The 27,111-nt window shown below is 37.9% G+C and overlaps 1 protein-coding gene across 13 annotated transcripts in view; it reads left to right on the forward strand.

Moving 5' to 3' along the window:
• NFIB (nuclear factor I B) overlaps nt 1-27,111 on the forward strand; it is a 266,491-nt gene that overhangs the window by 176,773 nt on the left and 62,607 nt on the right. For all 13 annotated transcript variants that reach the window (XM_032097262.1, XM_032097270.1, XM_032097264.1 and 10 more), the window contains exon 3: nt 17,628-17,681. In XM_032097262.1, the coding sequence (XP_031953153.1) occupies nt 17,628-17,681 (54 nt within the window). The remainder of the gene's footprint in view (nt 1-17,627; nt 17,682-27,111) is intronic.

Here is a 27,111-nt window from a genome sequence, read left to right on the forward strand (position 1 = left end):
CGACGACATTTCAGGATAACTGTTTGGCAGCCATTTTAGATACTGCCTGTGCTGAGAGCTCTCTGGCTGCCAAAAATTGCAGACACTCTGTGCCAAAACACTCTTGGCAGTAGAGATAAACTTTGCAGAGATACACAGTCCAGAAATATCTTATAATTACAAAGCACAGGGGGCAGAATGTTTTTACAATACAGCTGTGCTAATGTAAACATTTAATTTGGCAGCCATCTCCACCCACTTTTCAATTAACCGGGTTTATGCAGATACTTTAGGTCTGCAATAAACTTTATTGCTGCTTCTCCTAGAGTACAGTTTATGAAACACAGATTTGAAGTATTTTGGGGGGTTTCTATCCATTTAGCTAGGCACATTGAAAATGTTAGGCTGTTGTAAAGGGAAGTGTCAATTCCTGTTTTAAAATGCCTTAGCTCTGGCTTCACTAAAAGCCTTTGCTTTAAAAGTATATATTAATTGGGGCCTGTCTCCTTTGCTTTTTCCCAAAGCAAGTAACAGGATATTAATAGAAAGAAATGAAATCACTTAAAGGGCTACAAAAGGACATTTGTGCTGGTGGTGATCATTAAAAAAGACAAATGTTCCTGGTGATGCAAAGTGGTGCTAGAGAGAATAGCTCTGAACAGCAGTCCTTACAAGTATAATTGCAATAATTGTGTGATAGCTGCAGTAATTGTTCTTGTAGAGTAAAAGAAAAATAATTTCCAATCACAAGGATTATTCAGTCTTAGATGGTAAAAGCAGCCAAAGAGCCTTTCCTGAAAACTCCAGAATGCTGGAGGTTACAGTATTTTAAAATGAGATGAGTTAATTGGCTTTGTGAAACTGGTTAATGTTTTATAATATAAGAAGACCTATTAGATAAAACCTTTTCACTGACTATCAAATAAAATAACTATCTCTAATAACTTCTGCATTTTGTGGGAATGAAAACCTTCAGTGTGACTTTGAAAGGCCAAAAGGTGGAGTCCTTCCTCACAGTCTCCCCCCAATCCTGTGAGGGATCAGACCATGTCAGAGGGGCTGTCCCCGGTCTGGACGGCTCTGTATTTAGGAGCTAGGCAACACAGAGTAAGCACAGGCACAGAATAAGATTAGCATGTCCTCTAGGGATGCCAGACTTCAGGATTCAAAGGATCACTTCAGTTTGGACAAGCTGAGGAGTAGGACAGATGGTTGGTTGGTTTTTTTTGAAAGTACGTTGAGACTTTAGTTATGAAACTTGGATGGGCAACCAAGAAGAAGCTATTTTTTCTACTTTAATTCTGACATTTGTGTTTCCAGGCCAAGCCACTCATTGTTGATAATTATGCAGTAGCAGCAGCAGAATGAAGGCTTTTGATTGTCCCACAGCAGTCTGGATGATGGTCTCTGCCCCACAGAGCATTCAGCTTTGGTTTGCATGTGTGTGGGGCCAAGATGTGGTGGCGTGAGGCAGGGAATGACTAGTTAAGGACATTGAAGTGCCTTTACAGCTGACGTGCAGAAACTTGTTGGGGACTGGTTGAAGTATTTTTGCTTTAAACTTCAAATGAGAGAAGAAAAGGTATGGAAGTAGATACAAAAGTGATAAGACTGAGGGCATAGTTTACCAGAAAGTTTCTGAATGGGTGTGTTATCGCCCAAAAGCAATTCAGTGGAAATAACTACCTCATTTTTTTAATGGATTCCAGAAAGTTTGTTTGAAATTGTGAAATTGTGAGTGAACAAGGGCTTCTTTCTATTGATTTGCCCTTTCCCAATTTTCATTGAAGTGAGTTAATCTTAAATACATTTTTTAAAATAGTGAATTTACTTTTTTATTGTAGATACCATATAAATGTGATTAAATTAGTAAGTACTAAAGCATAGCAACATATATATCTTAAAAAACTAATTGAAGAAGGTCAGCAAAAACAGGTGTTAAACACTAATGACGTAAGCATCCTAGATGTAAGGATAATTCTGTCTCTGAAATCTCTTGAGCTATAAACTTTAGCTGTGAGGAAGGGCATATAGTTTATGCATGGGATCCCACACGGTTGTTTACTGCAGGAATCCAGAATGACTTCTTGTCCTGCATGATCACAAGACATTTTCTTACATTCCTGTTGAAGGAAGTGTTCATTATTTTAAATTTATAGTCTTCTTACTTTTAATCAATCAATCAATCAATCAATCAGTTTTGCTCATAAATTGGAGTTACCTGTTTTTCTTACCTGCTGTCTCCTTTATAAGGAATACAGCATTGTTGCTGTGATTAGAGTGTAAGTACAGTACAGAAAACAGTGCTTTTCAGAGTAGTATGAAACTTTTTAACAGGCTTTGGCCTTTTCATGGACTAAAAAAATTCAGTTTGGTGGAGAAGGACCATGATGAGTGGGATCCTTATTATCGCCTTTATTAGGTCATGGGAGTCTGTGAGAATGATGGTCATGGCCCAAAGGCAGAGTCAGCATTTTAAAAAATTATGCTTTGTAATTCATTGGTGTTAAAATAACATGTGTTGTCAAGATAGTAAAAGCCTGGCCACAGGAATGAAAGATCTGAAAGGCAGTGATAAATGCATTCCATACCTGAAAAAAGATTGTTTATCAGTCATCTTTGACAACAGTACTTTAATGGATTATTGGTAAATAAAGAACTGTATAAAATGCAATCCCCCCCTATCGCCTCTCTTCCCAAGGCTTTACTGAACCATGGATGTTATCTGGGGACAAAATAGCCCTTGTATTTTTTCTCTATGAATAAGCCTCCTAAACAGCTGGGGTTGGCCCGAGGTGATTTTGCTCCGCTCTGGGAGAGCAGAGTCTCTGTACGGCTGCTGAGGGCCTCCTATGTGAAAGACAATCTCCAGGTCTAGCAGGGAGCCAGACCTTCCTGGGTAGCAGAGAAATATGTGCCATACTCTGCCATGTCCCCTTTGAAATTTGTGGTACACTGTTAAGGGCAGGAGACCTTGACTAACTAATGGAGGAAACATCTATAGTGTTCCTCCCTCTGCACATGTTGGCAATGTACCCACCTCTTCCTTTGTGGCACTGAGCACCACTGCTGTGCTGCCCTAGGTAGCAGTAGCCTGCAGCAATCTGCAGAGCACAGGGCTGGAAGTGACCTACCCAATTCTGCACCCAGGGTGGGAGCTGTAGACACAGAAAAGCCTAAAATAACCTCCCTTTGTTCCGCTATCTGGGAGGATGCAAAACCAAAGCCAATTTCTCATCCTAGGTTTGAAGCTGAATGTTTGCATAATGTTTGGGCAAATGCTGGAAGTGAAGCAGTACTGCTCAGCCAATGTGGCAAGAATTAAAAAACTGTTTTCAAAGTGGTAAATGCAGTTTGTCACAATGCATCCTGGGGGTGCTTGAAATCTTGGATCCTCAGGAGTGGGAGTTGGGGGCAAAAAATGAATGTGTGTGGAGGGAATTCCATGCTCTAGCAATGTCTTAATGGATTCTTTAGAAAGATGCTGAAAGCTCATGCTCATACAGTGGCAGCAAGATTTTAACCTGCCATAGATGACAGTAAAAATGCTGTGTCAGTTCCTTAGAAAACACACAAACAAGGGTAAACGAAGTATTCCCCTGTAGAGCAGAAGACAGTTTAAATAGATTAGGCTCTGGCATAGCACTTAAGTTTATCAAGCATTTAGTGTTTGGGATGTACAATACAGCCGTATGTGACTTGCCAACTATCTGGGCTTCCCCCACTGTTTCTGGTTTGGCAACAACATGGTTTTTCACCCTGTTGCAATGCTGACTGCCAAGGAGACATGGCCAGCTTTCTGCTTCCTGTCTTCCTCTTTGTTCTGGCTTGGCCTGCGTTCTGCCTGCCAAGTCACAGATGCCAAAAGCTTATACAGAAAGGTCAAACAACTAAGGCTTGAAATCACCTATGCCAACATTTGTATTTCCCTTCTATTCTTCTGTATTCGGCTAACTGGAAAGTACACACACATAGCTGAGACAGGCATACAGAGAAATTTTTGCAAAAGAGTGTATAGATAATAGCTCTACAAACTGCTCATGGAGGCAGGGAGCAGTGAACATTTCTTAAAATTCCCCCTATGGAATTCCAAATGCTAAAGATATATAATAACCTTTTGGTTTTCTGAATTTATTTCTCTCCCTTCCCTCACCCAGCTTGGTTTTGCTTACTCTAGCTATTTTACTATATTTAGGAATCAAGTTACTTTGGAATTTAGTACTACAGATCTTTGCACTTGGGTCTGCAGCTACATTGACATCTGTGACCCTGTTGTAGCCACTAAGAAAATTAAGCTTTCTTTAATATTTATAATTGGAAAATTCTAATAATAAGTATATAGCTGTCTAGAACCTAAACTTCACCAACATAAATCTGTAAACTCCTGAACTATATGGTTTTATATATTTTCTTCAGAAAAAAATTTATTTTCCTGATTGTGGTTCAGCATCTTCTTACCTGGTGAAACTGAAGCAGAAAAACATATCTACCACTGCTATTTCTATAATGTTTCTTATCATGATAATAATTTTCGTTTATTGCTTTAATCTCCAAGTTTTAAACTAAACACTAAGACTGATAATAATAACCTTAAATGCTGAATGACTGTTGGCCATGAGTTTTAAAATTACAGAGTTGTAGGGTAAGCCTTCTGTTCAGATGATTCATCAAAGCTCAGGTTGCAAAGCACAGCTTACTATTTCAGCCAGTCTTCAAAAGAAACTACTCACTTTACTCCTCATGCTCTCAGCCTCTCCCCTACCCTACACACCCTTAAAGAGAAGGTGTTTCTTTAAAGTAATGGTGAGAAGCAAAATAAAACAAAACACAGGGATGCCTTCAGCAACAGGCCTTTCATAATAAGCAGCATTTGATTGTCTCTTACTTAGATGAGCAAGAAAACTGTACAGCTCTTAGTGCTTTTACTTTGTTTAACTAAAAATGTTTTCCTGGACACTGCAAAAAATTGCAGGGTTGAAGAATATTCCTAGGCATAGAGTGGTGGCACAAGGAAGGTAGAGAGAGAATGAAAAGAGAAGATAAGGAAAAGAATGTGTTGTTGGTTGTTTTATTCATTCATACAGGTGGTTGCAAGTTATCTTAGAGTAAATCTTTATCTTAGAGTAAATCTTTAACAATTTAACAATACAGTAAATCTTTAACAATACAGTATGCCTAAAGTTAATTGTAGACCTAGATCTTGGGTGAAGGGGGCTGCCAACATCTTTAGTGGGATAAGTGTGCCCTTTTCAGAGTCAAATATTGGTTGTGGACAGCCACACATGTAGAAAGATATGTCTATATTCTGTCGCTCCCCCCAGCTAAATGCATGGAAAGACATGGTCCAGAGAATTCACCTTGTTCTGCCCTATAATCAGGGGCATAATTTTTTTTCATGCTTTATAACTTAATAACTGTTATTATTTGACATGTGAATATTTTTATATGTGTTTAGTCTTTTTTTTTTTAACGCTGAAACATACTGATTACATTTTTTTCCATCTGCTGCTTATTAAAATAGACTTATGCTAATACATTTGGGAAGGCAGCTATCATTTTGGTGTTGACATATGCCTTTGCTGAGAGATCCTCATGCAATTGCCTGTATTCTACATGAACTTAATGCTAGGTTGTGGTGTGTTGTTTGAAATAGTATAGGTGGGAAACATGCGAAGATACCCGCACTTGCTGTGACTGAGCCAAGTGGTATATGAAAAACACTGTAGGTTTGCAAGCTTAACAGTCTTCCTAGATTGATGTTTTCTGGGCTGTCTCTTATATACAGTCACATACTGTCTAACAAACTGTGGTAACCTCTAGACTAAACTTGGTTTATAACTTTAGTTTTATTCTCATTGTCATGGCAATCTGTCTTCATGTGCTGTTTCCATCTCCTGAACACTTACATCATGCTGTTATCAATTGCTATGCGTATGGAAGTGATTTCATTGTTCATTTGATTAAAATAGAAGAAAGGGTCCATACAATATGGCTAGTGTTTGCTGGGGGGACGGAGGGCTTTAGACTTAGAGCAGACAAACTGACTTGATATGGAACGTGTTTTAATGTTGTTACACAGATTTAATTTTAGCAGTTGTGTATGTAGTAAGACTAATGCCAGAATCACTTTAGAAAAATTGGCCAAACAATGTGCTGCTGGTCTATGCTTAGTTTCTGGAGGTTGTTTTGCTGCTGGTGGAGTGCTTCTCTTATCAGCCCTGATGCTGCCTTGCTCTACTGCAGGCAGGTCACACACCATTGTTCTCCTTCCACATGTGGAAGTGAATGTGGGCCATTGAACAAAAGAGCATCAAATGAAAAGTGTTTACTTCTATGTGGCAAGTTCAGACCTTTGAGAGGGGGGACCAGTTTGGGAGGACTCCTAACCAGCAGACTTAACTGTGCTGAGTCCTGGGATCAGTGCTGTTTTGTTTTGTTTTGTTTTTCTTTGTTTTTTTTTCACAAGTCTGTGTGACTTAGCTGTGGGCCCTCTTCAATGCTTGCCTGTCAGTCACACCCACTGGGCAGAGAAACCCAGCTCTAGGCCAAGGTGAATTTCATGAGAGAATTGTATTTTCTCATGTTCTTGCCGTTACTGATATCATACCACTGTTCTGAAAAGGCTCCATTGTTGTTCAGGTTTCACTTTTAAGTTGGCATTAAAGGGATACAGTTGTTATTCAGAGGTACAACACCTCCTGGAAAACTGCTTGAAAGCATTTTGGGGCTTTGGAGATTTGCTTGATATAACTGTTCATAAGTATAAAAGTTAATGTCAAACTAGCCAACTGGTCTCATCTGCATAGCAATGCAAATTCTAGCAACTGCATGGAAACTTGAACTGCTCAAAATTAGGCTGATGTGAATGAAGTCTAGTGTTGGCATTGCACACTTTTCTGAATTCACTTTAAGTTGCTGAAGCAGCACAGATAGATTGACTTTATACTGCTCTGGAGTGTTTGCAACAACCACATAGAAAGAAGGCTGGGCCAAAAGGGAGCTGTAATAAGGTTTTCTTTTCAGAATCACACAAGATGTGTTGTGCATTTGTGTAGAGCAGAAGGGAGGAAGGTAAAGCAAAGTTTGAATTTGCAGGTTTGCATTAGAGTATTGTCACATGCTTGAAATCAGTCATAAAAATGTCTGCCATAATTTCAGTGCATACAACTCAACTATTACGCAGTTCACTGCGCCTCATCTAACTCCTTCCGGTCATGTGTTTTTAACGCATTTGTTCAGAAAAACAGGCTTGTCAAGGGCCTTGAATACACATAAGGCATTAAACTGAATCTTGAACCTGTTATGTGGATGCACAATAGGGGAAATGATTAGTATTGTTCACAGAAGAAGGGCAGTGCAAGTATGAAGTTGCTATTTTTTGCTCTGAAGTTTTTTGAAAAATCTGAAATATTTCTGTAATGAATACTATTTTAAGGTGCTGTTGCTCGCATTTTTTCTTGTTCTATCAATAATGCACAAGAGAGTTAACCCGTCAGACTTTCCCCTTCTCAAAGCCCAAAACATTGGCTATAAGATAACCCTGAAGCTATATGAATTTATAATTTCTGCACACATGCACACATATGCATAGATACATGGATATAAAGGGTTATTAAAATGAAAGGAGCTGTTTGGATTGAATTTTACCATATATATTTAGCTAGCAGAAAGTTATTTTTTAAGTATTGAGGGGCCTTTAATAAAAATCTAAATCTGCAGTTATAGTAGGCATACTGAATATCTAAGGTTACACTGGCTTCATGTCTTGGAGCTGTTGGGTGGTACAACTCCTTTTGCTTTATACACAGACTGAAACTTGAGTTTCTGATACATTTTTAGTGAACTTGTACAAGGTTTTTTAACTCCAAAGACTTTTTTTTTTATAGCTGCAGAACAAATCAGTCTTGATAGCTTTCTCAAGGTCCTGCTGTGATGTAGTAATGGTAAGAAAATAAGCCTTAGAAACAATGGATGGTTAAATAGTATTCAAGGCACTGGAAAATTACCAGGTGCAGTAAGAATTTTGAGTCAGGGTTTTTGTTCTCCCTCATTCTGCCTTGCCTCCCCCTCCTTAATTAGCACTCAATTTTTACTCATTAAAAAAAAAAAAAAAAAGTAGTAAGCAATAAAAATGAAAGCCTTGGAATTTGAACCCATACATCTGTTTTTTTAGACAAAAAGTAGTATCCTTTTTTCAAGTATATAATACCCTTATGTACTGCAAGAACATGTGCCAACTTTTGTAAATAAAACAAACTGGAAAGAGCAAAAGCAGCCTTTGCTGTACACTGAATGAGCAAGCATATTTTAAAATGTTGCAAACCTGCAGCTGGTATTATACCTATCAGGTACAATAGTCCCTGTCAGAGAACTTCACCTACATAGATGATTAAAAAGTTAGGGAAATTAGAAATTGGGAACTTAAAGAAGTGAGGGATATGCTAATGTGAAATATACAGTGAAAATTACAGAACTTCAAAACAGATGCTGCCATGTGATATTAACCACAAAATGACAGAGTTATGTTGGGAAGGCACAAATGAATATGATCATATAGGATTTAATACTTTTTTAGTAGCTTTTGACCAATATGACTGCAACAGCAGTACTATTGCTGGTAGGGAGATGAGGAGCCTGTGGGAAAAGTGTTCTTTAAAATTCCTTTGTTTTAAACTTGAAAGTCACAGTTTAAACCAAGATAACTTTTTTTTCTTTTTAAGTTTTATGCTTTAAAAATAATTCCTTGCATTTATTTGCAGAACATCCCAACTCAAAACTGAGTTGGTCATATATTTGTATCTGTTAGTCAGTTCTACATTCTTCTGGGGCACATCATATGACTAGGTACTTCTAATTTTTATCTACCGTAAAAAGTCAAATTAGACAGAAAGTTAATTCATAAATCATAATTTTTTTATCACTTTTGCTTCAGTACTTTCTCATTATTTGTTAGGAACTTGTGTATAAACATGGTGCCTGTGAGCACACATGCAATTACTATCAAGTTATGAACCACTGGCATGAAAAGGTAGGGTGATTTTTCTCAGCCAGTTCTTGTATATTACCTACTTAGTGCCCATTGATAGATTTAATCTTTCTTTTGTCATGGCTAGTTTTTTTTAATTGTGTGTGTGTTTGTGAATATGGGTAGGAAAAGTGGTGCATATTTTGTCTATTAACTTTTAGATTACAGCAGATGAAATTAAATCCACCTTATAAAGAACACATGTATATACTTCCATTTGAGACATTGTTTTCGAAAAGATCTCTGATAAAAAAATGTGTTACTTGAGGATCCACAGAACCATGGCATTCCTTATGCCCCATGTCTCTTAGAAGTAAGTTAAGTAGCATACGATTGTAAGTTTCTGAACTGCTCAGGAATCTGTCTTTTATTACTCTATGATTTAGTGGAGAGTGCAGTGCATGTGGAAGAAAATGCAGATCTCTCCTACAGTATTTGTTGAACTATGCTATTTTTTTGTACTTTTAAACTATAATTTACCATAAAGTGCCTCATCCAAAACTCACTGGAGCAACTTTCCATTGATTTTAACAACCTTTGTCATGTTAAAAAACCTGATTTTTTTCTTCATCCGGTCATTATCCCTGGCGTAAGAATGTTGTCTTATGTAGTGGAAATGTGAATTTTATCTCCCTGAACTCTTTTTGCTTTACTGCTCTACAGTTCAACAGAAAATGAAATCCTGATTGCATGGGACTCAGTGGTAAAATCTGCATTGACTTCTCTGAAACCAGAATCAGTGCAGCAGGTCCAGGTTGGATGTTGGGAAGAATTTCTTCACAGAAAGGGTGATTAGAAATTGGAATGGGCTGCTCAGGGAAGTGATGGAGTCACTGTCCCTGGAGATGTTTAAGAAAAAACTGGATCTGTATCTTACTGCCATGGTCTGATTGACAGGGTGCTGTTCTGTCATAGGCTGGACTCAATGACCTCAGAGGTCTTTTCCAACCTAATTGATTCTGTGATTCTGTGAAGATCTCAGCAATATACATTGTATAAATATCAGGGTCAACTCTGTCTTACAGAACAGAATAAAATGGACAGTTTATTATTTAGCTGAAGGTATATTCAAGGAAATTCCTATTCTTTGCTTGCAAATATGAACTTTTAATTAATATAGTCATCATATAATTTCTTCCTTCTCTAAACATCACAATAAGTCTTCCACTGTGTTCTGCATTTTGCTTTTGATTTTCTGAAGTATCAGTAATAAAAGCCCTTTATGAAACATACCTTAACAAAAAAGGTCTTCTTGGTTTCCAAAAACTACTTCTGAATATTTCTGACTATAGCTAGTATCCTCCAGATGGAGAAAATTAAATATTCGTATCTCATCTTTTCCTACTGAATCCAACAAGTTTTGGAAAGAAATGTCATTCTTTCACATTCATCCACATGTGGCTTGATACCTATGTAAATCTCTTCTTAATGTACATGTCAGAAAAGAGCTCAACTAATATTATGAGGTATGGGAAATATTTGTTTCAGGCCATGAAAAAATGTAACTCTTTTCTTAACTTAAAAATACGTGTGTGTGTGTGCGTGTGTGTGCGGGCATACATAAATATGTACATATTCCATGAACAACTTATAACACAACTGGGGAAATTTTTTCCGTGTTCAGTATGAGCAACATATGGTCTTTATAAATTGTATAAGGAATATTTTGAATAAATAAGTGTTGTGACTTATTTCACATAAACAAATAAAGGAATTTAGATTAAAAAGATAAATCTACGCATGGGATATAAAGCTGAAAATCTTACTATGGTTATTGCTATTTTTGTTTGCTAAGTGCTCCTAGGTCCTTGAATTTCTTTCAACTATATAAAAACTGGATTTACTCCCAGAGCTCCACTTCTTAACTAGGGCAGTTTAAAAACTAAACAAGGACTGAGTCAGTTAATTAATTTAAATGAGATTACAAATCAGAAACACATTACGTAATGTTGATTTAATTACCATTTTTTATTTACCTAATTAAAATACTCTGAAGGAAAGTTAACAGTCTTGACAATGCCCGGTTGGGTGACTTGGCAGAGGCAGATCTGCTGATAAAAGGGGAGGTGAAGCAGGGAGCCTGCCATGACCTGTTGTGCTCTGACGCCCCAGCCCGTCACATGGCACCTTGCTGTCAGCCCACGTGGCACTGGCATTGCCCCGACAAGCCCAGGCATGGGGATGCTCCTCCAGTGGCCGAGACATGAGGTTTCAGCCAGCCCTGCTGGCCACAGGCGACCTTGTCTGTGGTGGGAGGGCATGGGGGCATGTGGGGAGATGGGTCAGCTGATGGCTTCGTAGCTCTTGCTGTGTCCCCACTCCAAAGCAGTTTTAAACTGAAATGAAAACAGACCCCAGCTTCTGCTGACTGGCCTCACCAGCTCCCAGCGGAAAGCACCTCCATGGCCTGAGCCCTGAAATCTTTGTGAAGTGACATGCCTGCTTGGGCTAAAGCCTAGGTGCCACCTTAGCTTTTTGGGCAAGCAGTCAGCTCTGTTCTTTGCTGCCTTTTTCAGTTAGGTGATGGTTAGATGGCAGCAAACTTTTGAGGTAAAGATTCTTAGTCACTGTTACAGCTCCTGGTGCAGTACATGGGTGCTGATGAAGCCTGCCTGAGTGGGTTCACCACATCCAGCCTTCAGGGAAGCTTCTGCTGTTGCACTGGTCTCCTGAGAGGTCCCTACCATGTCTCCTGGGTCACTTCTCTATGCTGTTCGTTTACCACCAGTTGTATGAACAAGAAGTACAGTAAAAACATATAGGACTAGCCCTTCATGTAGTTACCCAGTGCAATAGCAGAGCTGTCTTGTGAACCCAGAAGTTCTTGCAGAATAAGGGTAGCAGAACGGCGTTATTAAAAGAAGTCACTGATTCAGTGCTGTGGATGTTTTTGGTCTGGGTGTCCACGAGCACATATTGCTAACAAGTATATAATGTTGGGAAAAGATACAAGGGGAAACATGTCTTTCTCACAGTGAAACCCTATTTGTTTTTTAAAGTGCTGCTTCCTCCTTGTGTGAACTGTGCTTCATACCATATATCTTCAGGGATATATAATCATGGAATCCTTGAGGTTGAAAAAGACCTTTAAAATCATGAAGTCCAGCTGTAAACATAACATTGCCAAGTCCACCACTAAACTATGTTCCTAACTGTCACATCTATAGGTCTGTGAAATACCTCCGCAGAAGGTGGCTTCCTGACTTCCCTGGGGAGCCCATTCCAATGGCTAGCTACCCTTTTGGAGAAGAATGTTTTTCCTAATGTCAAGTCTAAACCTCCCTTGATGCAACTTGAGGCTGTTTCATCTTGTTTTATCACTTGGTACTTGGGAGAAGAGACTGACCCCACCTGCCCAAAACATCCTGTCAGGTAGTTGTAGAGGGCAGTAGTGTCCAGCCTTCTTTTCTCCAGGCTAAACAATGCCAGCTCCCTTGGAACTCTTCACAGGACTTGTGCTCTACCAAACAAATTGGTGGTGGTGAACATTTTATCAGAGGAAATTGGACAGCCAAAATTTTATGGAGAAGTATTTGAATTAAATGTAGCGATCTATGAAAATGTGAAAAATAAATCCCCCCTCAAGTTGACATACTTATGAAAACAAGATTGACACTAACATTTCTATGTTTATAGCAGATTTTCAGCAGATACTTAACGCAATAAACCACTTTTAGCTTGTTTATACCATAAATTAGCTGTCCTATCGCAAGAGTTGGTGTGAGTAATGGTCATAAAATTGTACAATAATTCTCCATTATCAGAGAAATACTACACAAAGAAAGACACTGCTTTTGCAAAATGAAATTGTTACAAGTGTTTGTGAAGTTTGTCAAACCAATCAGTTGCTTTGTCAAGGTAAAATAGTGTTGGCAGTAGAAGGTATTTACGTAGTAAAAGTAGGGTAATAATAAGTAAGGTAATGATTTAAAGTACAGTGATGAAATCATTTATTTGTTTGTTTTATGGATTTTTGCTGCTCAGGTTATTTGCTTTGGAGGAGAGGAAGATGTCTTACTTTTTTTTGCTATGGATGTTCTGAGAGTCTTTGAGAGATCAAGAACTGATTAGGCAGGAGAGATCAAGAACTGATTAGGCAGGAGACATCCCCAGGTCTCTACCACACTATGGTAACCTGTGAGCCTGTGATTTTCAGGGGTACAACCATATGCCTCAAGCTTTTGATGTCAGACGGCAAAGTAATCCTGACAGTCTAGAAGGTAGTTGTGATTCTTGTTCGTGATAGTGACTCTATCAGCTGTCAGGTCAAGTTCTGTATATGAATGTGAAAGTTTGAACAACATCAGACTGACACATGATATGGTGATGGGTACATCTCTATGGTCCCTTATCCCCCATACCAAAATCACAGACTATCAAAGAGCAAGGATGTATTTACCTGTTGGTGAATGATTAAATCAGTGTCTGTCACCTGAAATCAACTGAGACTGATCAAAGGCTGTCTCCTAGCCTGTGGCAAATAGAAATGTGTTCACCAAAACCACTGAGAAAGTTTATTTCATTAGTGTGATGCCTACTTATTTCTACTTATTTCCCTAAAACATAGCTCTAGAAAGTATTTTCAGATTTGAACAGATTCTTCTGCTACTTGTTTTCAATGCCTTTGATATTATACTCTTACAGAAAGCCTTAAAACCAAAATTTTTTGTACAGGATGGGGCATGAGGAAGGTACAGCATAGCTTACTTTTTAAAGAGAGTATCTTATCAGCTGAAAAGTGAAAGATTAGATTACTAAAGTGAGCAATACTAAAAATCCTTCAGGAAGCTGGGGAACGACAATGTGACTTGTTTGGCTTTGCTGGCGTGGGCATCTTTCCTGCTTGTCAAAGACAAGGTGGTTCAAAGGGAGAGAGCATCTCGTCCTTGACTGTATGGAAAACCACCAGATTTTTTTTTTTCTGTGCCTTATGAAGCCAAGACATTTCTTACTGTACCACAGGGAAAATGGAAACTTATTTTCTCACTTGAAGCAGGCCTCAGCAGTTTGTCTTAGCTCTGGCTGCATTGAGAGTTACCTGCACTCACAGATGCTCATTGCGATCGACCCCTAGAAATGAAAACATAGGAAAACAATTAAGTATAAAATACATCAGCTTCTTGACTCAATCTTTCATACAGTTTCCTAGAAACAAGAGTAATTTGAGATAGAGTTTGGATGTCTTGGTGATAGCCATGCTAAATCATGGTAAGTTATACATAAAGTTACATGACCTGTTAAAAGTAAAGGCTGGCTTGAACCTGTTTTGTATAAACTGTTCATCCATGGGGCAATAACTTACCAAGGGGAAATTGGATAAGTCAGCACCAAGAAGAGCAGAGCAGAAGATATGCTACTGTAGCTGTGAGCTGTATATGAAAACCATTTTGTGGAAATGGTACGTGTAGGTGACCTTTTGCTCCATATCAACAACAACAACAGCAACCAACAAGCAACAACCAAGTTCCTAAGGGAACTTATAGCTGGGAGCTACCTAAATGAAAATTATGAAAATTTCAGTTTCATTGCATAAATATGATGGAATTTTATTTGTTTTTTGTTGTTTATCTTTTCATCCAGCTTCTAGTTTAGGAAGTTGCTTGGCATTTGGGTTTCCTTTTCATGATTTGGTTTCTTTTGCTTTTGGTTGTTGGATGGTTTTTGGATTTTTTTTTTTTTTTAATATGCAAAAGTTATTTGCTGGGACAATTGAATGCAAATCAGCTAGACAATGAGTTTGGTTTATGTCTTTCTCAATCACTCTGGAAGAAAGGGCTCATGTTGTTAATTAGTGATCTTGTACAGATGAGGACAAAGAAAGATTTAAACTGTCTTAACATGTCTTTTTTCTTCCTTAGCTTCTGTGGCTTCCAAAAAATGCTTCTTACTCCCTCTTTTTAGCATTGCTCCAATGTATCTGTTTATTCAGTGTTCTCCTTATATGAAGTTATTCCGATAATTTAATCCTGTAATGAACATGTTTCTTTTGTACTTTGTAAAGCTATTTGCATCCAATCGAAACAGAAGAGTGCTTTATAATTACTGACACTGGTAAGAGAATTGGATCACCACAGGCGGTCTCAAGTCTTTCACCTTGAGGATCAGATGCTTTGTCTTTTAAGTGCAGAGTTCCATAGGTGGATGCTCTCATACAGAATAAAATTCTTTGCTTTTTCAACTGCATTTAGTAAAGGGTTAGATAAGTTGCTTTTCATATTCATCTTTGGTAATTCTTTCATTTCTCAAAATCTCATTGAGGTCTCTGAAAACACAGACTGAGAATCAATATGTAAAAACCATGATTTTTCAGTAGTTAACAAAACCCAAAGCTAAGTCTGACTGGAAAATTATAATAAATGGCCAACTGCTTATCCCTATAATTAGAAAATTCTTTGCTAGGTTTCTAATTATAACAACAGGTGTTTAAACTGCCATTGATCTTTAAATCCTGAATCCAGAAACTAGGAGTAAAAGCAAATTGCTGTGCAAGGTCTAAAAAATCACTTCACTTCGTGCTTCTTTTTAGTGAACTTTAACAGGAGAAAACTTCAAAGGTTATTTTCTGGTAGGCCTCATTAATTCAGTTTCAAATCTCTGTGATCCTGAAGCTATGTTGTTCAAGCTTTATTGCGTTTATCTACTACCAAATTGACACTTCATTTAGCCACACATCTACAGTAGTTTTACACTTGGACCATTGCTGTGTAAAATTAATCCCCTCTGATAATCTGAATTTAAATATCTGTATGTATGGTTTGCAGAATCAAAAATGTCTGTCAGAAGAACATTAAATTCACCCCCTGCAGGGGGTTGAATTTCAACGCACAGAAAAAAGGACGATTCTCCACAGATTGGTCCATATGTGGAGAAATGTTATATTTCTAACATTTCTTGTAGCTGATTAAGTTTTCAACTTAACTTGATTGAATTCTTTTAAGGGAAGTGCTGTATCATATCACGCAAAGAACCAGACATACTGAATGTTAACACACTGTGCTGCACAATGGGATTCCTAAGAGTACCCGACTGCCAAAACCATGGTAAGGGCAGAATCCAACCTGTGTGCTTGCCCTTCATGTTTCCTGCCCAAGGTTGAAGAAGATAGATGAAATTTCATGGGAAATTCCCTATTCAATATGTATTTTATTGTGTACAAGAGTGATTTAATTCAGTATTGGAAAATTTAGTTGTGTTTCTTAATACCACTGGAACTGGGTTTCACATGCGCCTTGGAATTCCAGTACTCAGGTAGCTACTCAGATGTATATGTTTTGTGACAACTGCCATTCAGATCAACTTAGTAGAACTTGAGCTGTGAAAAGGATTTCCATCTCAGTTAATATCTTCTGTAGAGTCAAGCTTGTGTTAACTTAAAGTGCTTGAGAGACATGTGAGTTTCTGTTTATGAAGCTGCATAGGTGGCAACGGACTGAAGTTCTTGTAGCAGGTAGAGGGAATCTCTCATTCTAGGCTGAGGTCTACCTCAGCTATAAGAAGAAGTAATGATAATTGAAGGACAAATATTTGTTGATATATATTTTTTTTCTATCTTTTTTTATTCTTTAATTTGGGCACTCTAAGAAGCAATGCATTCAACAACTCTACATCCATCTGGAGTCCATTTGGTGGTAGCAGTTTCTGGGGTGCTATGATGCAATCTTTTGGTGGTCTTATGCTATTAATAATGCCACTGCATTTAAGAAAATCGGTATTTTTTATTCAGACTCTACAACAGCTCAATTTTAGATGCCTGTATATGGGACAAATAACTGTGCTTCATTTATTTTCTTCCTCTCTGCATTTTTTGTTTCTTACATCTTTGATAATTTTTTGCAGTAGAGCAGGTTTTTGTTATATTATTGATATGGGAATACAGTGAAAAGTAGATGGTTTTAAAGACAACTGATTTTATGAATAAGGTTATAATTTATTATTTAGCGTATTAATATGAAATTACGTTCTCTTCTTGATTCGTTAGGTGCATGTATTATGAAAAGAACGCAATTTGAAGTCTACAGTTTTTGCGTTTTGTTAGTTTTTATGTTACATAATCTTAATTTCACAACAGCAGCTCTCACAGGCTAGGAACACAAAGACCATATTGTATTTAAACAGACTGTCATATCCTCGTTGCAATCATGAGTCTGTGGAAGCAAGTGGGCCTTTGTGTTTTAAGGAAAGGCTAAAGCAACAGGACTTATCACTGCAAGCACCACTAGTTGCCTGATCCAGTGTGTCTTTCTGGTCATTGCCTGAGAAGAAATTACTTCTGCTTTTCTATTATGCAATATTATATTTGGGGGATGGAGGGAAAGGGAATGAAAAGGTACCCTTGTAAATGTGTTTACAACTTGAGTATTTGCCTGAATGACTCTCTTGTCCTCATTCAGTGATCTACAAGTTCCTCTTATTAGGATCATTGCATCTTTCACAATGTTTCTACATCTGCATAAAATAGGTTACATATAGTGTGTTTGTTCAATAATGCTTCACATAGAAAGTCAGGGAAGTGACCTTTAAAGAATAAAGTAAAGTATTAGTTTAATAGTTAATAGAGGGTATTTAAAGGTTGTGAGATACTTGCAAAACAAATTATTAAAATATTTCTTTCGTTTCTTTATAGATTCTGGACAACCAGGAAGTCCAAGCCACAATGATCCTGCCAAGAATCCACCAGGTAAATATAAGTTCCAGAACATGTGCATCTAACATTGTTCGAGAACAAAGATACTACTGTTAATAGCTAAAGAAAGTGTAATTGGGCAGCAACCTATCTTGCACTGGTAAGTATATATAATCAGGACAAGTGGTGATACTTTAGTTCCTTTAAACTGGCAGTGCCTCAATTGCAGTTTCATCAGTATTCATTTAATCTAAGGAGCTTTTCTTTTGTTTCATGGTTTTTAGAATTTTCTAAGTGGGGCTGGTTAGAGGAGTAACAAAGCAAGATCCCAGATTATTTTTATAAAAGTCTTCAAATGCTACCAGTTTTCTTTCATCCCAGACAAAAGACAATTGACCTATGTCTAAACTCTGTGACTGAGCTAACAGATTTTTTACTTTTCATAAGTGCTTTATAAAATACAAATGTGTTAATATAAAATTATTTTTTTGGTATCAGCTCAGAGCAGTTTTCTAACATGTTAATGGGTCATGGCTAGTGACGCTTGAAATTTCTTTGAGAGATGTTAGTGTAAGTGGTCCTTCAAAGGACTTTTTAAAAACGAAAATAAAAGAGAAAGTCAAACCCAGACTTTGCCATTCCAGTCTGTTTAGACAAAAGGTTCCTTGTATTTTCATGAGGTTATCCTTCTAATCAATTGGGCTGTGCTAGTAAACCTTGTAAACCTTTGCCATGTTATGAATTTTATCAGAGTAAGACGAACAATTGTCACAGACACACTATCACTTCTTAATGAGCAAGAGTGACTCCAGCCACCACCAGCATGTTGTATCTTCTCATTTTTGCTCTCAGAAGATGTGTGTATCTAAAATAAGCTGCAACTAACTCAGTTTGACCTTCTAAATCCAAAATGAACCATATTCTTACCAGGAAGTAATTTTTTGTCGCTGAGCTCTTAACATATACATGGATATTTTCTGGAGCTGTTGAAACATTAGGAAAAACAGCCTGCTTTGTGATTGTACAATTTTGTAGTGTGCATATGATCAAAGTATTCTCTATTTGTGAAATATGTCATGTGTGTTGTGTGTGAATACCCCAAAGGGGGAGAACCATCAAAGATCATTATACAAAAAGCCATATTCCTGTAATATAAACCCCAGATACATATACTTGAAGATAGCAGATGTATTTTAAAGGTAAGAGGGCAGAGCAAGTCAATAAGACCATTTTAAGCTCTAATGCAAGGGATTTTTTTTTCTTCGAGGGATGATGCAGGCTTGTTACCAGTTTCAGTTGGAGACTTTGATCCTGTTTCTTTCCAAACTGTGTGGGATGTTAAGAGTGAAATTTTATTTTTCTATCTAATACATGCCATACATTATATTATGTAGAATACTGGTTTAAAAACCCAAACCAACAAATTTACACATAAAATAAATATGAAATGTTTCCTTACAGATAATTACAGTTTTTGAAACTTGGAGCATTTAGCTGTAGAATATTTATTTTGATTTTAGAAAATCTCTGTGAGTGCAAGAACAGACAAATGCATTACCTTACCCCTTGTCATTTTGAAGGATCCTTGGTATCTGCTGGGTTTGGGAAGCTGATGGCAGGGTCAGCTCACCTTCAACAGGTCTTAAAATTCTGATTTTGAAGTACCATTTAGTATTTGGAATAGAAAGGTAGAAGTACATATTTTACTAGTGAGGCTCACACCCTATAGTGAGTCCAGTCTCTCCAGCCCCCAGTCTTAACTCCAGTAAGGAGTACTCTTGCTGTCAGCAAGAGAGCCTTGGGGAGGCAGCAGACAAGCTGTATAGGCTTTCTTGTGGCAGACTTGTGGGTCAAGATGTAATGTTTGACAAACTCAGCTGTCTCCAGAAAGGTGGAGGGACATAGAAAGCAGATAAATCTGTTGCTGATTTCATCATGAAACTTCCTGCTTAAAATAAGAGCATAACACTTTCTCATGATTTGGAGACACTGCAGCCAGTATTATTCCTTTATATGCTGCCAAGTAGGGACAGGAAATAGAAGTTGTGTCTTACTTCCCTTGAAACCCTTCATTTAAGCAGAGGCAGAAAGATAATTGAATGTCATCTACTGGAAGATACAAGAGCTTCTAGCTTTGTTCAGCTTCCCTGTGTAATACAGTTTTAGACTTAAACTGGCAAGGTGCAAGTGCTGTGGTTTGTGGGACAGCAGAATACAGGACTTCTAGGGTTGTGCAGGAGAATGAGAGGGAATTGCATGGCATTCAGCTTGTCTGGGAAGAGGACTGCTGTCCTATTCTTTCTTACTAAACTTCACACAATTCTTCTTCTTATTATTAGAGCCAGACAGTAACTTCTGTCAGAACGCCAGAGGATATCCACTCTGAGATTTCTTTTGAGTCCCAGGCCAGGAGCATGTGGACTGGTAGTGCCAGGAGGGTTGTTCTATCATGTTTTGTTCTAATGCCTGTATGTCAAGGAGCCAGGATGCTGGCAAGGGATTTGGATGCCACCACCTTCACAAAGATACTGCCAGGGAAGAGAATGCTGGAAACTGAGTGGTAGCTGGCAAAGCTTTTGGTGTTAAGAGTGGGTTTTTCCTAGGTTTGGCGAGACTGTTGCATTCTTTAGGGTGTCTGGTAATTTGCTGTCCTCACAACAAACTGGAGAGAGGGTAGCGTCGCTTGCCAAACAAAAGAACACTAAGAGCACTTGTTGGAATTCTTTACAATATGTTCCTAAAAATATACGGAATATTTTGATGGCCCAATGCAGTATTAAGATGGTGTAGCTTGTGGTGAAAGTGGTACGTACCTTTTGTAGCTAAATCCAGGGGTATCCTCCTCTAAGTTTTATTTTTCAATAACTTTGAATTATACTTTTATAATACGTATTTGAAAATATATATTTATATTAACATATATTTTTATATTTTTCAAAATTGAATCTTGCTTTGCAGAGAGCTGGGTTGTAAATGTCTCTTCTCTGCAGGGACTATTAAGTAAGTTCCAGACAGATAAATGTGCTGAATTGAACTGAGAGAAGAGAAAAATCAGAACACTACTATTGTCTGCATCAGCCATTAAGTTTCTGGTTATCTAAAAGTTTGTGCTGTGCTAGCACAGTCCTAACTAGTAAGTTTACATGCTTTAAAAGAGACAATGGACATGATAATGGCTCCAGTGAGGGTGTCTGAACAGATAGAGGCACACCTGATTAATAAGTTTGAAAATACTCGTATTTTTGCACACTAAAAACAAACACCAGTAAGCCACAAAAACCAAATGCAACCCAAGTACTTTAGGCCTTTCTTGTTTCTTACTTTGTGCGCAGAATGCTCTGAGCTACTACTGAAGCAATCTGTTAAAGATAACGTAGTGCAGCAGTTCCAGTGTAATGCTGCATTATTATTTGCTCCCTGCAAGTCCCATGGGTCTTTTATATAGCTTAAAAAAATCTGAAAAATGAGCCTTCACAAGTGTATCTTGAAATAGCTGCAGTGCTGTGGCAGGATAGGTACTGAAGACAGAAGATGTCGTCTTTCAATAAGTTCATCTGTTAGGCATAAGAAAATTATGAGGGCGAGTAAAAAAGAGAAAAGTGTCTAGAACTGTAAGTAAGCTAATGACATTGACACCAACCATAACAATATGATCTTCAGAGATACAGTTCTTACTAGCCACTTCTTCTAGGTAAGGATTTTCTGGGTTTTGCTTTGCTTTGTTATTCTTTCCCTTTCTGCCTGCTGGCCACAACTGCTTGATGTTATTAAGGCTACCTCCTATTTGCCATTGGTCTGAGGTTGCTGCTTGGCAGATTTGATTTACTTACAAGCTGGCATTAACACATGTGTGTCCAGTTTTGCTGTGTTGCTCAAATCTTTGAACACAGCCTTTTTAAGCTACTAAAATAGGGGTAAGAAACAGCAATATTGATGGAGTTAAACACTGTCTGGATGGGACAGTAAGCAGACTCAATTTGCCGTAAAGCTTGCAACCAGTCTCTTTTTGTATGGGTGCCTTCTAGATTTGGAGCCATTTTTGTCCAGCACTGGGCAATACAAAAGACAGCTTTTCAGAAAGTGCAAAGGAAACCTAGCTGTCCTGACACAGACAGGTACAAGCCTTTTTGGTGAGGGAAGACGAGTGTGTTCAGATTTTTCCTTTTGTCCAAGCAGTTGGGTTCAGAGGTTACTAGAGCTATTTCCTAGCAAACAGCAAGATTTTTTTTTTTGGCAAGGTGCTAGATTTTTTGATTGATTGGGGGTTTGTTTTGTTTTGTTTTGTGATAGAATTTATTCCATTTTAGCTGGTTAAAGAAATAGTTTCATATAAATTTTTCTAACTCTATAAATCAGTCAGAATGCAGAGATCTCAAGTTTGAGCCTGTGTGCTGATGAATATTAAATTTTTTATATGGGGTAACAGTTTTAGATGAAGAGATGGACAAACTGTCCCTTCCTCTTTGCCTTTCATTACTCCCCATTAGTTCCTTTCTTTCCTCCATGATACGCCATGATATGTTTTCAGGGAATTTCCCTAGAGATAAAATCCTTAATCTGAATGAGACATAGGTAGTTGAATCCCCAGCCTCACTGCTCTGGAATGGTTTTTCTTCTATTTTCCCCAGAAATTTTATCCTAGGAACCACTTCCAAAGCAGACCTGAGTGAAATCACCAATTCTGAAGTTCATATTGTTTTGGTTTTTTTTAATTAAAGAAGGTGTTGCCAAAAAGCTTGCAATGAGCCTTACCTATCTCTCAATATGCAAATATATCTTGCAGCTGTAGAGCTCCAAAGGCTTTCCTTGCACTTTCATATGGGCTAGCAGCCATAGGGAGAACATTTTTTGGGATCAAGCCCTAAGAAATGTCAAATAAATTTGCCTATATATGTCTTTTTCAGATAGGAGTATTTTCAGTTTTAATTTTTAGTGTGTGTAGTTTCAGAAATAACTTCTGAAGAGGAACATGGTATCAACCTTTGCACACTTTTGGAAATGCAATAAACAAATGCCTTTAGGTTTTGAAGGTCTCAGACTACAGATGGTTTCATTATTTTACTCTATTGCAGTCTACCCTCTTGTGGATGGAGAATTAGCCCCAAAATTAATAGGAATAGAAGAGATATTCCCAGGCCTCGTCACTGTCAGCAGCTTTGCTTGTGGGAGCAATGGTGCCATGGTAGCAGTTTAGGGAATTCAAACAGAATTGTATTTAAATAAACACATATTCCCCTCTTTTTCAGCATGGAAGTGGATATCCTGAGATGCTTGTTTTTTCTCATATGCTTGCAGCCGTGCCATCTCAGATAGTGATCTTCAAACAAAACAGGGTTGGGTTTGGTCAGGGCTTGATTTTCTGTGAAATTCTCCATTTCCCAAATGCTCTATGAATTGGTAATGTCAGTGATTGAGAGATGATACTTTTCTTTATCAGCTTCCCAGCACTGAGCTGGAGGGTGGTGAGGCATTCTGGGGTCAGTGCCCAGCTGTACTGTCTCGGCAGTCATAGATCTGCACAGGTTGTACAGTCCCTTTTTCCAAAAGTAAGAGTTTTTGGCCTTTCAGGATGGTTTGGAATTTGGTGTGGGTAGTTAATACCGTCTACTGGTTTAGGATTACTTTTACATTCTTGTTTGCATTGACTGTCCTTCTTTATGAACCTGCTGTGTGAATAAATGATGCTGTGATCAATTCTCATGCTGATTCAGATGCCATTGTCCAATGGTGGATGCGATGGTTTTTACTTCAAAGCATGCACAGAGAAAAAATTTACTAAAAATTCTTATGTTATGTTAGAACTCCAGAAACCTTCTTTGGCATCAGAAAATTCCGTTTTGGCACCTGCTAGTCCTATAGCTGTTAGAAAGTGGTTCCCCCAACTTTTTCTTGAATCTCAGCTGTAGTTTTGGTATAACCTGAGACCCTCTGGAACAGAAAGCAACAGGCATTTGTGTTACTTACCTTTTCTGTTTCTTTCTAGGTTTCAGGGCAACTTACTTGAATTCTGGTAATGGATTTCAGAGTCCATTAAAGCTGGTTTTTACTTCAAATTACTGCTACAAAGAAGACTGTTGTGGTTCTGGCTATAATTTTGAGAGTATCAAAAATCTCATTTGTTTTTGAAAGTGTCACATTTGGCTTTCTAGTTCCTCATCATGCTAAAAGGTTCTATGAAGTCAGGGGATCTTTTTACAAGTTTGTTTCCTGTCCCAGTTACAACATTATTGCAACTTTCAGGATAAAAGAACCCCAAAAAAGCTGTGGGTATGCCACATGACTGGGGAATGTTGTGTGATAATCAAAATAGCCTCAATCTCTGAACAGTCCTTAGTTCAACTGTTTCAAATGATATAAACACTGAAATTTTCCACTTCTTGGCAAATATTATCCACCCATAACTGCCATTAAGATATTCTATTTTGGTAGTAACCTGCTTCTGGTACTATTTTTTGGATACTGGTTTCAAAACGCATGCAGTAAGACAACAAACTGCATGTCTGCTGACTGTGTTTTGACTTATGAACAGTGTGAGACTAATTTTTCTCTACCACTTCTGACTGTAAATAGTAGCTGTACAAAGCTGTAGCCAGCAGCATCCCGAACATTACTCTGCATAACTTAAAGTTTATGAAGAACTGTCTGCTATACACCAGGCTAAAGTCTTCAGCCTTTCTTCTCACAGTAGCTTCTTTTATAAGTTGCTCAAAACCAAGGCAGTATCAATGAGAAAACGATATTTATAATAGTACCAGGAAAAAGTTTTATGGTTAGGCTCTAGTCAATATCCAGCAGAACATAAACAGGCATTCTATTCATAAAAGTACAATTAAATCAGAAGACATAAAAAGACTGGTTAAAAATTTGCAAAGCTAAACGTCACTAGTAAGATTTTAAGTAATGTGAGAACAAGCTTGTTAGAGTAATTGTTTGTGCAAACTGATATTGTTTTTCAGTCAGTTGAAACTACTTTATTTTCTCTCCCCTCCCCCCCCCCCCCCTCTTTTAAGTTTTTTGCATGGTTGAAACAATTAAAAGCTACACTTGTAACTCATCTCTTCAAGGCATAATACAAGGCATAGTGAGAAATAGACTGGAATATATATAATGACTAGAGCAGTGACTTCTGTAGCAGTTGGAGGCATTGCTGAAGGTTTCTCCCTTTACTGACTGTACACGGGAGCTTGATCAGAACTGCTGCTTCGCTTAACCTGTTTATCTTTCATCCTTGATACCACTGCCCTGGCCATTGTGGAATTGTATGGAAACTGTATTGTTCATGAGTGAGTTTTCTTTAAAAAAGGCAAGAAGAGAAAGATTTTATACTCACTATGTAAAAAAGCTAGAACAAAATAAAAAAGATCCACTTTTTATATGGGTTTTGGAAGTTACTGACTCTTTATACAACATTGCGCTACAGTGTTTTTTTCAGAAATGCTCCTTTTGTAGAAATCAGATTTTTAAGAATAATAAAATGCATTTCAGAGAGTGCTGTCTCTCGGGCAGGATGAGTTTTATTACATAATACTCAATGCTTTTGTTAGGCTTGAATGATAAAGACAGCAAAGTGCTATCATGACCATCAAGAGATAAAGTAAATTGTCTGTGAGGAATACAATAGACTTATCAAATGCATAAATGTCTGTACTGAACAAATCAGAAACACACACCAGGAGTGCCAATTTAAGGCTCTTTAACATATTAATGTAAACAGTGCATTAGGGAATGGCAATCAACAAAACTAGTAAGACCTATACTGTATGAAGTATCACCACATATTCTTGCCTTGCATGAAGTGTAGTAATGTGAATATGAATGTTAACTCTTACTCAGTAGTGTGATCAGCTTCACCAGGTAAAAGGCAGTATCTCACACCATACACAGAGAATGTACTATACTGCTTACCTTTTGCATACAGTCTTGCTGTTTAACCTTTATCTTACATAGAATGCATGTTTCCACAACAAATTACAGCAATTTATTGGCACTGAATATTTTCCTCTTGCACAGCTGGGAGCCAAGAACAGTTCTGTAGCATACCCACCATAGATTATCTTCATAACTAGGTGAAACTGTTGAAGTTCACTGGTGTTGGACCTTAACATATACCCAGAGGCACCATTGGAGTCCACCTGCCCTGTTCGAATGTAAAGCTCAGGATGAAGTTGCTCAGTGCTATGAAATAGATTGTTTATTGTTGCATTAATTGTTTAATAACAATTTGTCACATTACATAGAGGAAAAAGTCAAGTTGTTTTTCAGGTTGATTGAGATTGGCAAGAGCTGCAGCCTCCCTTTCTTTCCCTATGCCAGCCAAAGCATTTGCATGTATCTGTGGGTGTCATTATTTTTGACCCGTTCCAAGGCAGGATGCAACCTGGGTGAAAGACATGACCCATCAGTCAACAATGCATCCTTTTGTGAGGGGATGATAGACGGTGGTTCCACTTGGTGGCAAAATACTTTCCCTGCTCCCATTTCATTATCACAAGGAGAGAAACACTGTATTGCTCTTTATATTATTTTACATATAAAATCAAACATGGGCTTTTTCTTCTTTTAATATGAGCCTTGGGCCTCGTTCTCACTGTAACGATAGCTTGATTAATCTACTCTTGGCTAAAGCTCCTCTCAAGTTAGTCTGGCTTGAATTAGAGACGTTGTGCTTCAAAGTAGTCATGCTTGGATAAACAGCAGAGAAGTTCAGTCATGTCTCATTACCAGCTTCAGAGCTGGCTGCATGGTTGTACACTGGCTTTTAGCCACACTTTGCTTATGAGCCAACTAAAATCAAGAAACCATTTTCTCTGGAAATCTCCCTTCTGTGTAGTACTTTAGATTGTTCCTGCTGGAGGAAATAAGCAGAGAAGGGAAATATTGTGATTGCTTGAGGAATTATTAGCATCCATCCAGCTTGCCTGTTCTTAGATTAAAAAACAGTAACTGAGGAGGAAAGTAAAAGTGAAAATTTACTGTTTGCCTTTTTTTATTTTATGGGTATACCAAGTTCTGTCAAATAAAGAAGTAAGTATTTCAGAAGCCATGTCATGTTTTCATCCACACAAAAACCACAGAGAAATGGTGCAAGAGAATGCAGAAAATAAAAGAGAAAGGCTCTTATTTCTTAGACACTGCAGAAGGGCTGGCAATATCCAGGTGAAGGACGGTAAGAGAGGAATAAGTAATGGATATGGAGAAAATCTGTTGAAAATGAGAGAGAAATATGAAAGGAAGTGAATTAAAAAGGGAGGGAGACCCGAAGAGCTACTGGTGGAAATAAAGATGTGCAGGAGTAGTGTATGAAGTGACATTGACTGGGAGATGGGAAGATGAGAGCATCGGCAGAACACTGTTCAGGATGATCCCACAGGCCTACAGTGCTCTGTATACCCATGGCACTTGGTCATGGGATTGTTCTCAGCTGGGAAAGGCTGCAACTCTCCTATAGGTCTGACAGAGTAACAGAGATGTTGGGAAACGTGCT

Source organism: Corvus moneduloides, chromosome Z (genome assembly GCF_009650955.1).
Source record: "Corvus moneduloides isolate bCorMon1 chromosome Z, bCorMon1.pri, whole genome shotgun sequence".
In the NCBI taxonomy this organism is placed as follows: Eukaryota; Metazoa; Chordata; class Aves; order Passeriformes; family Corvidae; genus Corvus; species Corvus moneduloides.